General features: G+C 43.7%; 1 protein-coding gene across 1 annotated transcript in view; it reads right to left on the bottom strand.

Annotated features, from left to right (window-relative positions):
- Window positions 1-14708, bottom strand: part of Spag1 (sperm associated antigen 1) — a 74323-nt gene that overhangs the window by 56415 nt on the left and 3200 nt on the right. Inside the window, exons 3-4 of the mRNA XM_045143391.1 lie at window positions 12949-13074; window positions 818-882 (exon numbers count right to left, since the gene is read on the bottom strand). Coding sequence (XP_044999326.1) covers window positions 818-882; window positions 12949-13074 — 191 coding nt within the window. The remainder of the gene's footprint in view (window positions 1-817; window positions 883-12948; window positions 13075-14708) is intronic.

Genomic DNA, 14708 nt, shown 5'->3' with positions numbered 1-14708 from the left:
GTCCTTAAGCTTTGCAGACAAGTGCCTTAACCACTAAACCATCTCTCTAGCCCCATAATTTATTCTGATTGTAGTTTTTATTAATGAGAACAGTAAGATCAAAAGCATTTGGACTACCTAGGCATGATGACCCACACTTGTAATCCCAGCAATTGGGAGGAGGCGGATCTAGACTTTTGAAGCCAGCCTAGGCTATATAGCAAGATCCTGTTTCAAAAGAAAGAAGCCAGGAGTGATGGTGCATGCCTTTAATTCCAGCACTTGGGAAGCAGAGATAGGAGGATCACCGTGAGGTTGAAGCCAACCGGAGACTACGTAGTAAATTCCAGGTCAGCCTAGCTAGAGTGAAACCCTACCTTGAAAAAAAAAAAAGGAAAGAAAAAGAGAGAGAAAAGAAAAGAGAATTCACTATGTAGCCTCAGGTTCGCAGCAATCTTCCTAGCTTGGCCTCCTGAGTGCTAGGATTAAAGGCATGCACTACCATGCCCAGCAAAAAAGTGTTGTAATTAAATAATTTAGTAACATTAATACTTAATTAAAGTAATTTGGTACTTTTAGTATGTCTATGTTTGTAACAATTACCTTTAAAGTTATAGTATTAAGTGGCACAGAATTTTTCAGTGACAAAGTTTTATATAAAGAAATATAGCTGGATATGGTGGCACATGCCTTTAATCTCAGCACTTGAAAGGCTGAGGTAGCAGGATTGCCCTGAGTTTGTGGCAACCCTGAGACTAAAGAGTGAATTCCAAGTCAGGCTGGGCTAGACCAAGATCCTACCTCAAAAAAAAAAAAAAAAAAAAGATATAAAACATACTTATCCCACTCTGCATAATCCCTTGGAATGTTCTTTTTAACTGGTCTACTTTTAGAATTCTTCTCCTGAAAGAAAAAAAAATCATACTTAATGAGACAGATTTAGTTTAAGATTAGCAGGATTGGACTGGAGGGATTGCTTAGTGGTTAAGGCATCTTCCTGCAAAGCCAAAGGACCTCAGTTCAATTCCCCAGGACCCACATAAGCCAGATGCATAAGGGGTTGCACACATCTGGAGTTCGTTTGCAGTGGCTGGAGACCCTGGTGTTCCCATTCTGCCTCTCTCTCTCTGCCTCTTTCTCTCTCTCTCTCTCAAATAAATAAATAAATAAATAAAGTTTAAAAAAAAGATTAGCAGGATTTACTGTGAATACAATGTAAAGTACTGAATTGAGACTTACATATGGGGCTGGAAAGATGACTTAGCAGTTAAGTCGTTTGACTACGAAGCCTAAGGACCAAGGTGCAATTCCCCAGGACCCATATAAGCCAGATGCATAAGGTGGCACATGCATCTGGAGTCGTTTACAGTGGCTGGAGGCCCTGGCACACCCATTCTCTCTCTCCCTCTCTTTCTCTATCTGTCTGTTGCTGTCAAATAAATAAATAAAAATAATCAAAACATTTTTAAAGAAGACTTACATATGGAATAAATCAGAAAAATAGGTATCTTGGAGGTTGTAACAACTTCAGTTTCATAACATAATAACATACAGTAGGTTAAAAGGTTTTAAATTTTAAGTTAATTCTGAGGACAGGCTTATTTATTTGAAAAGAGAGAAAATAATTTTTTGTTTATTTTTATCTATTTATTTGAGAGCAACAGAGAGAGAGAGGCAGAAAGAGAATGGGTGTGCCAGGGCCTCCAGCCACTGCAAACGGACTCCAGATGCATGCGCCACCTTGTGCATCTGGCTTATATGGGTCCTGGAGAATTGCACCTTGGTCCTTAGGCTTCGTAGGCAAACGACTTAACTGCTAAGTCATCTTTCCAGCCCCATATGTAAGTCTCAATTCAGTACTTTACATTGTATTCACAGTAAATCCTGCTAATCTTTTTTTTTACTTTATTTATTTATTTGAGAGAGAGAGAGAGAAAGAGGCAGAGAGAGAGAGACAGAATGGGAGCACCAGGGTCTCCAGCCACTGCAAACGAACTCCAGATGTGCGCACCCCCTTATGCATCTGGCTTACGTGGGTCCTGGGGAATTGAACTGAGGTCCTTTGGCTTTGCAGGAAGATGCCTTAACCATGAATCCTGGGGAATCAAGCCTCAAACTGGAGTCCTTAGGCTTCACAGGCAAGCACTTAACCACTAACCATCTCTCCAGCCCAGATAGAGAAAAAACATTTTACAGAGAGCAAAAGAGAGAATTGGCACACCAGGGTCTCCGCCATTGCAGCTGAACACCAGACCCTCACACCACCTAGTGGGCATGTGCAACCTTGCGCTTGTGTCTCCTTTGTGCATCTGGCTTACGTGGGATCTGGGGAGAGATCAAACATGGGTCCTTGGGCTTCACAGTCAAGCACCTTAACCACCAAGCCATGTCTCTAGCACAAAGGGAGAGAAATTTTAAGTATACATATAAAATTTGGAAAAACCAGGTGTGGCGGCTCTTGCCTCTAATCCCAGCACTCAGGAAGTGAGGTAGGAGGGTTGGTATGAGTTCAAGGGCAGCTTGGGCTATATAGTGAATTTCGGGTCAGTACAGGCTAGAGTGCAATTCTGCCTCAGAAAACAAAATATAAAATGAAATAGAATTTGGAAATACACAGGTGTTATCACTAATGATTTTCCTTTTTTTTTATGGCTTTTTGAGGTAGGGTCTCAGTGTAGCCCAGGCTGACCTGGAATTCACTACGTAGTCTCAGGATGGCCTCGAACTCATGGCAATCCTCCTACCTCTGCCTTCTGAGTGCTGGGATTAAAGGTGTGCACCACCACATCCAGATGGTTCTCCTAAAACAAAGACAGCACTAAAATCACTCATTCTCTGAAAACCTGGGCATTAGGAGAAACTAGAATAGCTACTTTGATATGTTAGTCAGAGCTAACTTGTTTGCAATAACAGATACTCAGCTGCACTAATTCCATGGTAAGAGAATAAGCCGATGGCTTACATAACCAAACTGACCAAACAGCAGGAATTCTGCCAGATCACAGCACTCTCTCCAGCCTTTCCTCTCTCTCCCATATCATCCCTGCCTCTCTGCCTGATGATTTTCATTTTCTTTATAGCTACTTGATTTCTCCACGTGGTAGGAGACATGGTCACAGCAGTGCGGGATTAAACCTCACAGGCCACATCAGAGAGAAGAGTGACTGTTCTCCATCAGTTAAGAAAAATCCCAGGGGCTGGAGAGATGGCTTAGCGGTTAAGCGCTTGCCTGTGAAGCCTAAGGACCCCGGTTCGAGGCTCGGTTCCCCAGGTCCCACGTTAGCCAGATGCACAAGGGGGCGCACGCGTCTGGAGTTCGTTTGCAGAGGCTGGAAGCCCTGGCGCGCCCATTCTCTCTCTCCCTCTATCTGTCTTTCTCTCTGTGTCCATCGCTCTCAAATAAATAAATTAAAAAAATTTAAAAAAAAGAAAAATCCCAGTTCTGATTAGCTAGTCTGGATCATGTGTCCACTCTTGAAAAGCACTATCTTGTGCAAAGTGGCCCAAACTAGGTCCCCCACCCGCTCTGCCGGCAGTGGGGTAGCAGGGCAGGTTCTGTACCAGAAGGGAAAGGGAGGAAAGCGTAGAATAGCCATTATGCCCACACTTTCATCTCCCAGAGCAAGTAGTACAATGTTGCACTAGCTATGCATCAGACTGGTACAGGGAAGCCACCATGTGGGGGTGAAGACAGGGACTGGAGTTAGGCTGCCACAGCCAAGGAGTGCCCGTTGATACCAGAGGTGAGAGCGAGTAGAGCCCTCCCTCACAACCTGCAGAGGGTAGAGCCTGCCAATACCATGACTGTTGACTTCAGGCTTCCAGAACCGTACAAACACATTTCCCTTGTTTTAAATCAACCAGTTTGTTATTTTGCGAGAGCAGTCCAAGAAATAATCCAGTTGGTATAAGTTAGTTTAGAGAAGAAACTGATTAGAAATTAGGATATTCATATATGGCTTTCCAATATTTATGTATGACCAAAAAGTTCTATTTAAGGAATTTTTAAAAATTATTTATTTATTGAGAGAGAGGCACTACAAACAAATTCCAGTCGCATGTGCCACCTTGTGCATCTGGCTCATGTGTGTCCTGGGGATTCAAAACTGGGTGCTTTGGCTTTGTAGGCAAACACCTTAACCATTAAACCATCTCTCCAGCCCAGGAATTTGTTTATAAATGAGGACTAAGGATGTAGCTAGCTGATAGAGTGTTTGTCTAGCATGCACAGAGCACTGGACTCCCACACAAACCTGGTATGGTGGTACACATCTTCAATCCCAGCATGTGGGAGGTAAAGGCAGAAGGATTAAAACTGCAAGGTCAGCCAGGCGTGGTGGCACACACCTTTAATCCCTGCACATGGGAGACAGAGGTAGGAGGATCGCCATGAGTTCGAGGCCTCTCTGAGACTACATAGTGAAGTCCAGGTCAGCTTGGGCCAGAGAGAGACCCTACCTCGCAAAACAAACAAAAAAATAAAACAGTAAGTTCCAAGACATAAAGTAGGTACATGGGATAAAACAGACTGTAGCATTTTTATATGCTGTACTGGAGTGATGGCTTAGTGGTTAAGGTGCTTGCTTGCAAAGCCTAAGCACCCAGGTTCCATTCCCAAGTACTCATGGAAGTCAGATGCACATGGTGGTGCATGCATGGTGTGTCCATTCTCTCTCTCTTTCTTTCTCTAATAAGTAAAACTATTAAAAAATTAAATAGGGCTGGAGAAATGGCTTAGCGGTTAAGTGCTTGCCTGTGAAGCCTAAGGACCCTGGTTCGAGGCTCGGTTCCCCAGGTCCCACGTTAGCCAGATGCACAAGGGGGCGCACGCGTCTGGAGTTCGTTTGCAGAGGCTGGAAGCCCTGGCGCGCCCATTCTCTCTCTCTCCCTCTATCTGTCTTTCTCTCTGTGTCTGTCGCTCTCAAATAAATAAATTAAAAAAAAATTAAACAGGGACTGCTCATTGACTCTCACAGACTGGGACATGGGCTGAAGAGGTGGCTCAGAGGTTGTGTTTCCTGAGCATCATCCAAGTTTGAATCTCCAGAACCCACATAAACAGCTGGCATGCTTATAACCCCAGTTCTAGTTCAGACTAGAAAATCATTGGGACTCATGAACAGCAAAATCTGGAATCAGAAAGAGACTCCTTCACAAGATAAAAAAGAGTTAGTGAGCTGGACGTGGTGGTGCACGCCTTTAATCCCAGCACTTGGGAGGCAGAGGTAGGAGGATCGTGGTGAGTTCAAGGCCACCCTGAGACTATAGAGTGAATTCCAGGTCAGACTGGGCTAGTGAAACCCTACCTTGAAAAAACAAACAAACAAACAAAAAAAGAGGTAGTAAGTGATGGTGGGAGACAGTTGCTGTTTTCTTCTGACTTCACAGGCAAACACACGGTCCTTTGGTGAGCACACAGAGTGCCAGGGTGCCATGTCAGCACATACACACGTGTACACACACATCACATCTACCACACCACACATACAATGCATTCACACACACGAAAAAAAGATTAGGACACGTACCCCTTTCACACATTCCCATAGTGCCCTCCCATTGCTGTCATAATCCATAGCATATTATGTCAGGGTGCCTTAAGTTTCTTTTTGGCTTTTCAAGGTAGGGTCTCACTATAGCCCAGGCTGACCTAGAATTCACTATGTGTTCTCAAGGTGGCCTTAAACTTACAGTGATCTTCCTACCTCTTGCCTCCCAAATGGTGGGACGATAGGTATGCCCAACCTCGCTCAGGCCCTTAAACTTTTAATATCATGACACTTTCACTCTTCTGGAAAATATTGGTCACTTGAAGTTATGCAGATCTTCAAAACATGTACATACTCAAATCACATTGCTGAAATCCCCATGGAGCACCTCAGAAAAGTCTTTCAAGTATGCTAAATAAATATGTAGGAGTCCTTTGACTTGGAATGAGTCCCTACACCAGGCCCCAATAGACCAGCTCAAAATACAGTCATTCATGTCAAAGTTCCACATAATCAAATGAAAACTAAGTTATGAGACCTTTCAAGAAGTTAGGAGGTAAGTCAGGCATGGTAGTGCATGCCTTTAATCCCAGCACTTGGGAGGCTGGAGTAGAAAGATCAGTGTGAGTTCAAGGCCAGCCTGGGGCTACAGAATGAGTTCCAGAGGTCAGCCTGGGCTAGAGTAATACCTTACTTCAAAATAAAAAGAAGTTGGGAGGCAAAATAAAAACTTCATTTCTAAGCAGGCCAGTCTTGGCTGGCAGGATAAGGAAATCCCTCTATTTTAACCAATAATGTGACCTAATATTAACAAATTTGCTTTCTATATTATTTGGTCTTGCTCAACATACCTAATAGAAAATAACTATTCTATCATATCTAGTGGAAGACCTTTTCCAAATTAATTATTAATTAATTAATGTGTATGAGAATGAGCATGCCAGGGCCTCTTGCAAAGGAACTCCAGACACATGCCATTTTGTGCATCTGGCTTCATGTGGGTACTAGAGAAGTGACCAGACTGGCTGACTTTGCAAGCAAGTGCTTTAACTGCCAAGCCATCTCCTCAACCCCTTTTCTAAATTTTTAGAAGCAATCAATTCATGAATCACTAATACATGCCAATTGATCAGATGATTAAATTTGCTATAATCTTTTCTCCCTCCCTCCCTCTCTCTCTCTCTCTTTCTCTCTCTCTCTCTCTCTTTCTCTCTCTTTTTGAGGTAGGGTCTTGCTCCAGCCCAGGCTGGACCTGGAATTATTCACTATGTAATCTCAGGCTGGCCTTGAACTCACAGCCATCCTCCTACCTCTGCTTCCTGAGTGCTGGGATTAAAGACAGTGCCACCACATCCAGTTCAATCTTTTCTTTTGACAAGTACTATACTTAAGAGGATATATAAGGGCCACTGACATATCTGTGGCTACTTCGCATCCTGCCTGCAGCCAGCAGAGTGGAGTTTGTTCCTTTGCAGAAGCAAATTTGACGTGAGGACATCTCCAGGCCTCCTCCCAAGCAAACTTTCTAGGGACATCCCTAGGGACCCATAGGCCGTGACTGGTGAGCAGATGCCTCTGCCAATTCACACTTGTGATATGTGGAGTACACCCTGTCCTGCCACAAACTTTGTGGAAATTCCTTCCAGGGTTTTCTTTTGTCTTTTTCTGTGAAGTGTACTTAAAAACCAGAAAGTCACTGTAAAGCAAGGGATTACACCATTTCTTTTTAAAAAAATTTTTTTGTTTGTTTTATTTTTATTTATTTATTTGAGAGCAACAGACAGAGAGAGAAAGAGGCAGATAGAGAGAGAGAGAGAATGGGCGCGCCAGGGCCTCCAGCCACTGCAAACAAACTCCAGATGCGTGCGCCCTCTTGTGCATCTGGCTAACGTGGGTCCTGGGGAACCGAGCCTCGAACCCGGGTTCTGAGGCTTCACAGGCAAGCGCTTAACCGCTAAACCGTCTCTCCAGCCCATTACACCATTTCTTATAATGTAGGCCCAGCTGCTGCTGCTGCTCAGCGAGGACTCCTTACACAAATGGGAGCTCTGGGGGCCTCCAGGGAGAGGACTGTTAGTCACATCAAGCTGGCCTGCTAGTTTAGCCTGTAATCTTAGCACCCCAGAGGCTGAGGCAGGAAGATCACCTCAAGTTCCACGCCAGCCTGGGCTACATAGTAGGATCCTATTTTTCAAAGGTGGAAAAAAAGAAAAAAAAGGTGGGAGGGCTGGAGAGATGGCTTAGTGGTTAAGGCTCTTACCTGGGTTTGAGTCCCTCTCTGACTGTATCTCTCTGTTTGCAAATAAATAAATAAATAAATGTTTATTTTTTAAAAACATAAGAGGATATACTGTCTTAAGTAGGTATTTTGAGAAGTGCATATCAATATTAACCTCACCAAAATAATAAATAAATAAATAAAACTCTAGCTTGTATTTGAAAGGTCAGATTATGTCACTGGCAACAAATACTCTTACAGTTCATTTTTCCTTAAAGTCCATAATGTTCATTTCAACAACATGTCCAGCAAGTTCCAAGTGTGAATAACCTGGTTATCTTATGAAGTGGCTACTTCAGCTCACAAGTGCTTTCTTTCAGATGCTCAGCAAGCCTAGCAAAATTGTACCTTGCTACTCCAATCCGAGCTTTTTCTGTAGTTCAGTTTGTCATACCACACAATATATGAAATGAGACATGCCCTCAAGGTTTAAGTTTGAATAAAGTACACTTTCCTATTTCATCAAAGGCATTTTGGGGGCTGGGGAGATGGTTCCGAAACTAAAGACACTTGCTTGCAAACCCTGCCAGCCTGTATTTGACTCCCTACTACCCACATAAAGCCAGAAATACAAAGTGACACATGTGTTTGTTTGAAGAGCAAGAGGCCCTGGCACGCCCATTCTCTCTTTGTTCTCAAATAAATAAATATAACTATTGTTTAAAGACATTTTTGGCTGGGCATGATGGTCCACACCTTTAATCCCAGCACTCAGGAGGCAGGCCTAGAAGAATCACCCTGAATTTGAGGCCATCCTGGGACTACATAGTGAATTCCAAGTCAGCCTGGGCTAGAGTGAGACCCTACCTAAAAACACACACACCATTTTTTTATAATTAAACTAGACTTTTTGTTTGCATCTCTCTCTCTCTCTCTCTCTCTCTCTCTCTCTCTCTCTCTCTCTCTCTCTCTGTGTGTGTGTGTGTGTGTGTGTATGTGTGTGGTGTTTACCTGCAGCTGGGTGTACTCCCCTGCAGTGGCCAGAATGTAATGTTGTGTGTTACACTCCATCACTCTTCTGCCCTTTCTTATTTAAGCTAGAGTCTTTCTCACTTGTTTTGTTTTGTTTGTGTGTTCATTTGTTCGTTTGTTTGATACAGAGTCTCACTCTAGCCCAGGCTGACCTGAAACTCAACTCACACCGCAGCCCCAGGCTTGTAGATCCTCCTACCTCAGCCTCCCCAGTGCTAGGACTAAAGGTGTATGCCACCACAGCTGCCTCTGGAGTCTTGCAAAGATTCCCGAGTTTGCTGGGGTTTATTGGTTGGTTGAATTTTATTTCTTTATTTTGCCAAGTCCCAGGGTTTCTCAAGTCTCTGCTCCCCTATAGGACTGGGGTTACAATTGTACCTGGCTGTGCCCAGCTATTTATATGGGACCTAGGGATAAACTCCAGCAGTCTCTCAGGCCCCCTCAGGCCCTCATGCTTACACAGGGAGTGCTCTTAACCACTGCACCATCTCTGAAGCCCCTAAATTGGATTTTTTTTTCACTATGTATATTAGTAGGTTGATATCACTGCCTCAGATTGTATTAAGACTCCAGCAATTTTACTCTCAGTGCAAATGTCAACATACTGGGAAGGACAACACTGCCAGATGCACTGATGCAAACCTGTAATATCAGCCACTCAGGAGGCTGATGTGGGAGGATCACTTGGGTCCAGGAGTTGTGGCCAGCCTGGGCAACATAGCAAGATTCCATCTCAAAGGCATGGGGTGGGGTAGGGTGGGGTGGTGGTGGGGGCAGACAGGCTAGAGAGATGGCAGGTGTGGTAGTTTGAATGGATGTTCCCCAATATATTCAGGATTTTATTAAAGTTTGTCATTTAGACCTGCAGCCAACTGGCTGGAGGAAGTTTCTGCTGTGGGTGGATCCTAGGGTCCAGCCTAAAGTGTGGGGGTGGATTTGGAATTCCAGTCTAAAGATATGCAAAGTACCTGAGATTTGCCTGGAGTTCCTAAAGCGTGCTTGCTTGCTTATGGTGATTTGGGGCTTTTCTCTCTCTCTCCCCCTCTCTGCTTGGTCTTGTAAAAGGGGACTAACTTCTTCTGCCATTATGGAACTTCCCCTGGATCTGTAAGCTTCAAATAAATATCCCTTCTTTCATAACTATGCCTGATTTAGAAGTTCATCCCAGCATTGAGGCCAAAGGATGCTTCCCACACAAGCACAAGGGCCTTAAGGGGCTTGAGACTGCCTGAGTTTGAGTCCTCAGCACCCACAGAAATAGTTGGCCATGGCCATATACTACCCCAGACCACCTCTCTCTCTCTCTCTCTCTACCTCTCTCTCTCTCTCTCTCTCACACACACACACACACACACACATTATTGCCAGGAATGATGGTGCATACCTATTTAATTCCCAGAATTTGGAAGGTTGAGGCAGGAGGACTGCCATGAGTTAAGGCCAGCCTGGGCTACAGAGAGTTCCAGGTTAATCTGAGCTAAAGAGAAACCCTGCCTCAAAAAATGTCCAAAATAAATAAACATAGTACTGACTCTTTGGACTCCTGAACTTGAAACTGAGAACCTCTGGGCTACTAATCTGTCTTCTGCACTGAAGACAAAGAGCACGCATTACTCACTGGTATATTTTTAGAGCACAGACTTAGCCTATGTGCCCATTAATAAGTTTGAGTTCTGGGCTGGGGCAATGGCTCAGCAGATAAAGGCACTTGCTTGAAAAGCCTGCCAGACTGGGCTGGCCCCAGGTTGGAGTCCTCAGTACCCAAGTAAAGCCCGAAGCACAAAGTGGCACATGCATCAGGAGCTCATTTGCATCAGAAAGAGGCCCCAGTATGCCAGTTCACTTGTTCACTCATTCTTTCTCTCTCGCTCTCTCATTTCAAATAAATAAATAAATAAAATTTTTAAAAAGAAATAATGCAGGCTAAGTAGATGGATTAGCCATCAAGGTGCTTGTCTGCAAAGCCTAACAACCTGGGTTCAATTCCCCAGTATCCACGTAAAGCCAGACTCAGTAGTGCATGCATCTGGAGTTTGTTTATAGCGGCTGGAGGCTCTGGTGTGCCCATTCATGCCCTCTCTCCTTACTTGCAAATAAATAAATAAGAATATATTTTAAAAAGAAAGAGGCCTGGTGTGGTGGCCCATGCCTTTAATCCCAGCACTCAGGAGGCAAAGGTAGAAGGATCACCTGAGTTTGAGGCCACCCTGAGACTACATAGTGAATTCCAGGTAAGCCTGGACTAGAGTGAGACCCTACCTCGAAAAAAAAAGAAAAGAAAGAAAGAGGGCTAGAGTGATTGCTTAGCAGTTGAGGTGTTTGCCTATGGAGCCTAAAGACACATGTTTGACTCTCCAGGTCCCACATAAGCCAGACACACAGTGTTGCAAGTGCATAAGGCTGCACATGCGCACAAGGTGGCACATGTGTCTGGAGTTCAATTGTAGTGGCTAGAGGCCCTTGTATGCCAATTGTCTCTCTCTCTCTCTCTTTCTCTCCTCTTGCAAATAAATAAATATATTTAAAAAAAAAAATAAAGAATGAGGTCAGCAGGTTGTCAAATGATTTTGTTTCAGCCTGAAGTGAAATAGCTGGACTTGAAATCCCAACAGGTCCCCTTGTATGGACTCTATTAGTTAAAAAGAAAAGATTTGAAAGATCTAATAAGGACGGACCACAGAGAAATAATGAATAAAAAGCATGTGTAAGGAGAAAAATGATGTCTATACATGCTCAGAAGTATCTATACCATTCCAAATCTACAGTTAGTTAAATTACATACGATATCCCCTGTATCTCTACTTGGTATATAAGGTTGTTCCTTGAAAGTCTCATATACTGAATGGGACCTCAGGTGCTCAGAAAAACTGGCTGAGCAGATGAGACAGAGCAGTTAAAGGAGAAAGATGAAAGGCAGCGAGCCTAAGAGGCAAACTCAAAGGAAAGGGCTGCTTCATTTTCATCTCCAAGTGGTCAGATACAACTTTCTCAAAAATGTAGCTGGGGCTAGAGAAATGGCTTAGCAGTTAAGGCGCTTGCCTGAAAAGCCAAAGGACCCAGGTTTGATTCCCCAGGACCCACATAAGCCAGATGCACAAGGTGGCACATGAGTCTGGAGTTCGTTTGCAGTGGCTGAGGTCCTAGCACGCCCATTCTCTCTCTATCTACCTCTTTCTGCTTCTTTATCTCTCTCAAATAAAAATTAAAAACAAATTTTTTAATGTAGCTGGGAGCTGGAGAGATGGCTTAGTGATTAAAGTGCTTGCCTGAAAAGCCAAAAGACTCGGGTTCAATTCCCTAGTGCCCACATAAAGCCAGATGCACAAGGTGGCACATGTGCTTGGAGCTTATTTGCAGTGGCTTGAGGCCCTGGTGTGCCCATTCATATTCTCTCCCTTTCTCTGTAAATAAAATATATAATTTTTAATTTATATAATTGTTTATTTATTTTATTTATGAGAGAGAGAGAATTGGCATGTGCCAGGAGCTCTAGCTACTACAATTGAACTCCAGACATGGGCACCATTTTGTGTGCATGTGTGATCTTGTGTGCATGAATCACCTTGTGCATCTGGCTTACATGGGTTCTGGGGAGCTGAACCTGGGTCCTTAGGCTTTTCAGACAAGTGCCTTAACCACTAAGCCATCTCTCCAGCCCTAAATAAAATATTTCAAAACAAAGTAACTGGACCTGGTAGCATAGGCCTGTAATCCCAACTCCTTAGGAGGCTAAAGCAAAAGGATCATGTGTCCAAGGCCTACCTTGGCTACAAAGAGAGTTCAAGGCCAGCCTAGGAAATGTATGGACTCCCATTCTCAAAATAAGGTTTAAAAAAACAAAAAAGAGCCGGGCACGGTGGCGCACACCTTTAATCCTAACACTCAGGAAGCAGAGGTAGGAGGATCACTGTGAGTTCGAGGCCACCCTGAGAATACATATTGAATTCCAGGTCAGCCTGGGCTAGAGTGAGACCCTACCTCAAAAAACAAACAAACAAACAAATAAAAAAAGACAAGAATCTAGCTCAATGGTAGAGTATTTACCTAACATACATGAATTTGTAACATCAATCCCAGTGCCATAAAAAGGTTAAGAATCAAGAACAGAAGGAAGGATAAAACGAGAGAGGGAAGGAGGGAGAGGAAAAAAGAAATCATACCCTGGCTTCTCTGACTAGACAGCCATCAACCTCCTCCTCGCCAGCCCCAGCCCACACCAAAAAGACAGACCTTGCCAACATGAAAACAGCTGTTCGAGCCACGAATAGGGGGCAGGTGGTCTCCTGCTCCTGAACACGTCCTAGTGTGATCGAAGTGCATTGTATTTTCTTCTCTTGTAATTTCTGATATCCAACTCTGAGAAGCAGAGAGAAAAAGACAGTAAATGCACAGTTTTATAATAATTAACCTGACATTAGAAAGCGCTATTCAGCGGTTTCCTGAGTCCGCTTTTTCAGGTAACAGCTTGGTCATATCATTTTGTACAGAATGTCCTACCTACTTTTTCTTTCTTTCCCCCCTCCTTCTCTCTTTCCTTCTTTCTTTCTTTCGTTCTTTTTTTTTTTTTTTTTTTTTTTTTGAGGAAGGGTCTCATTCTAGCCCAAACTAACCTGGAACTCACTCTATAGCCCAGTCTGGCCTTGAACTCACTGTAATGCTCCTACCTCAGCGTCCTGAGATTATAAGCATGAGCCACTACACCCAGCTTCTTTTCTTTGTGGATTTTTTTTTTTTTCTTGATTTTTTTGAGGTCGAGTTTCACTCAAGCTCAGGCTAACCTGGAATTCACTATGTAGTCTCAGGGTGGCCTCAAACTCATGGTGATCCTCCCACCTCTGCTTCCTAAATACTCAGATTAAAGGCGTGTGCCATCATGCCCGGCTTTCGGGGGGGGGGTTGTTTGTTTGTTTGTTTAAATTGTGTTAAATACTTATAAAATTTACTTTCTGAACCATTTTTAGTATACAACTCAATTTTGTTAAGAATAACCCTTTTGAGCCGGGTGTGGTGGCGCACGCCTTTAATCCCAGCACTCGGGAGGCAGAGGTAGGAGGATCTCCGAGAGTTCGAGGCCACCCTGAGACTACATAGTGAATTCCAGGTCAGCCTGAGCCAGAGTGAGACCCTACCTCGAAAAACCAAAAAAAAAAAAAAAAAAAAAAAAAAAAGAATAACCCTTTTAGGGGCTGGAGGAATGGCTTAGCAGCTAGGGCGTTTGCCTGAAAAGTCAAAGGACCCAGGTTCAATTCCCCAGGACCCATGTTAGCCAGACACACAAGGTGGTGCATGCATCTAGAGTTCATTTGCAGTGGCTGGAGGCCCTGGCATGCCCATTCTCTCTCTCTCTTTATCTCTGTCAAATAAATAAATAAAAATAGAATATCCCTTTTGATGGGAAGGGTTGCTTTGTTTAGGGGGATTTTTGTGAGACAGTCTCATTTATCCCAGGCTAGCCTCAGACTCTCTATGTAGCCAAGGATAATCTTGAACCCTTGATCGACCTGCCTCCACACCTTCCAAGTTCTGAGATTACAGGTGTGTACTACCATATCTGTCTTTTTTTCTTTTTCCTGTTTTGGACAGGGTATTGTTCTGTAGCTCAGGCTGTCCTAGAACTTTCAACTCTCCTGGCTGTGCTTCCCAAGTGCTGGGATTATGGTCATATGCCACCATAACTGGCTACTTTTATTATCTTAGGTCTTATTAATGATCCTTTCCAGCAAGCTCCCCTAAACTTCCTGGTTGAGCAACTGGGGAATCAAGCCTTGAACAGGGGTCCTTAGGCTTCACAGGCAAGCGCTTAACTGATAAGCCATCTCTCCAGGCCTTAAAATATCTTTTAAAAGATAAAGAAGTAGCTGAGAATAACAGCACAAGTCTATAATCCCAGTTCAGGAGGGGAGGCTGGAGGATTAGAAGTTCAGCTCATTCTCCACACAGCAAGTTGGAGACTATCTAAGGTTACATGAGACCCTGTCTCAAAAGTGATT

This window comes from Jaculus jaculus, chromosome 2 (genome assembly GCF_020740685.1).
Source record: "Jaculus jaculus isolate mJacJac1 chromosome 2, mJacJac1.mat.Y.cur, whole genome shotgun sequence".
In the NCBI taxonomy this organism is placed as follows: domain Eukaryota; kingdom Metazoa; phylum Chordata; class Mammalia; order Rodentia; family Dipodidae; genus Jaculus; species Jaculus jaculus.
The sequence above is the reverse complement of the archived record's forward strand: the minus strand, read 5'-3'. Positions and strand labels throughout refer to the sequence as shown.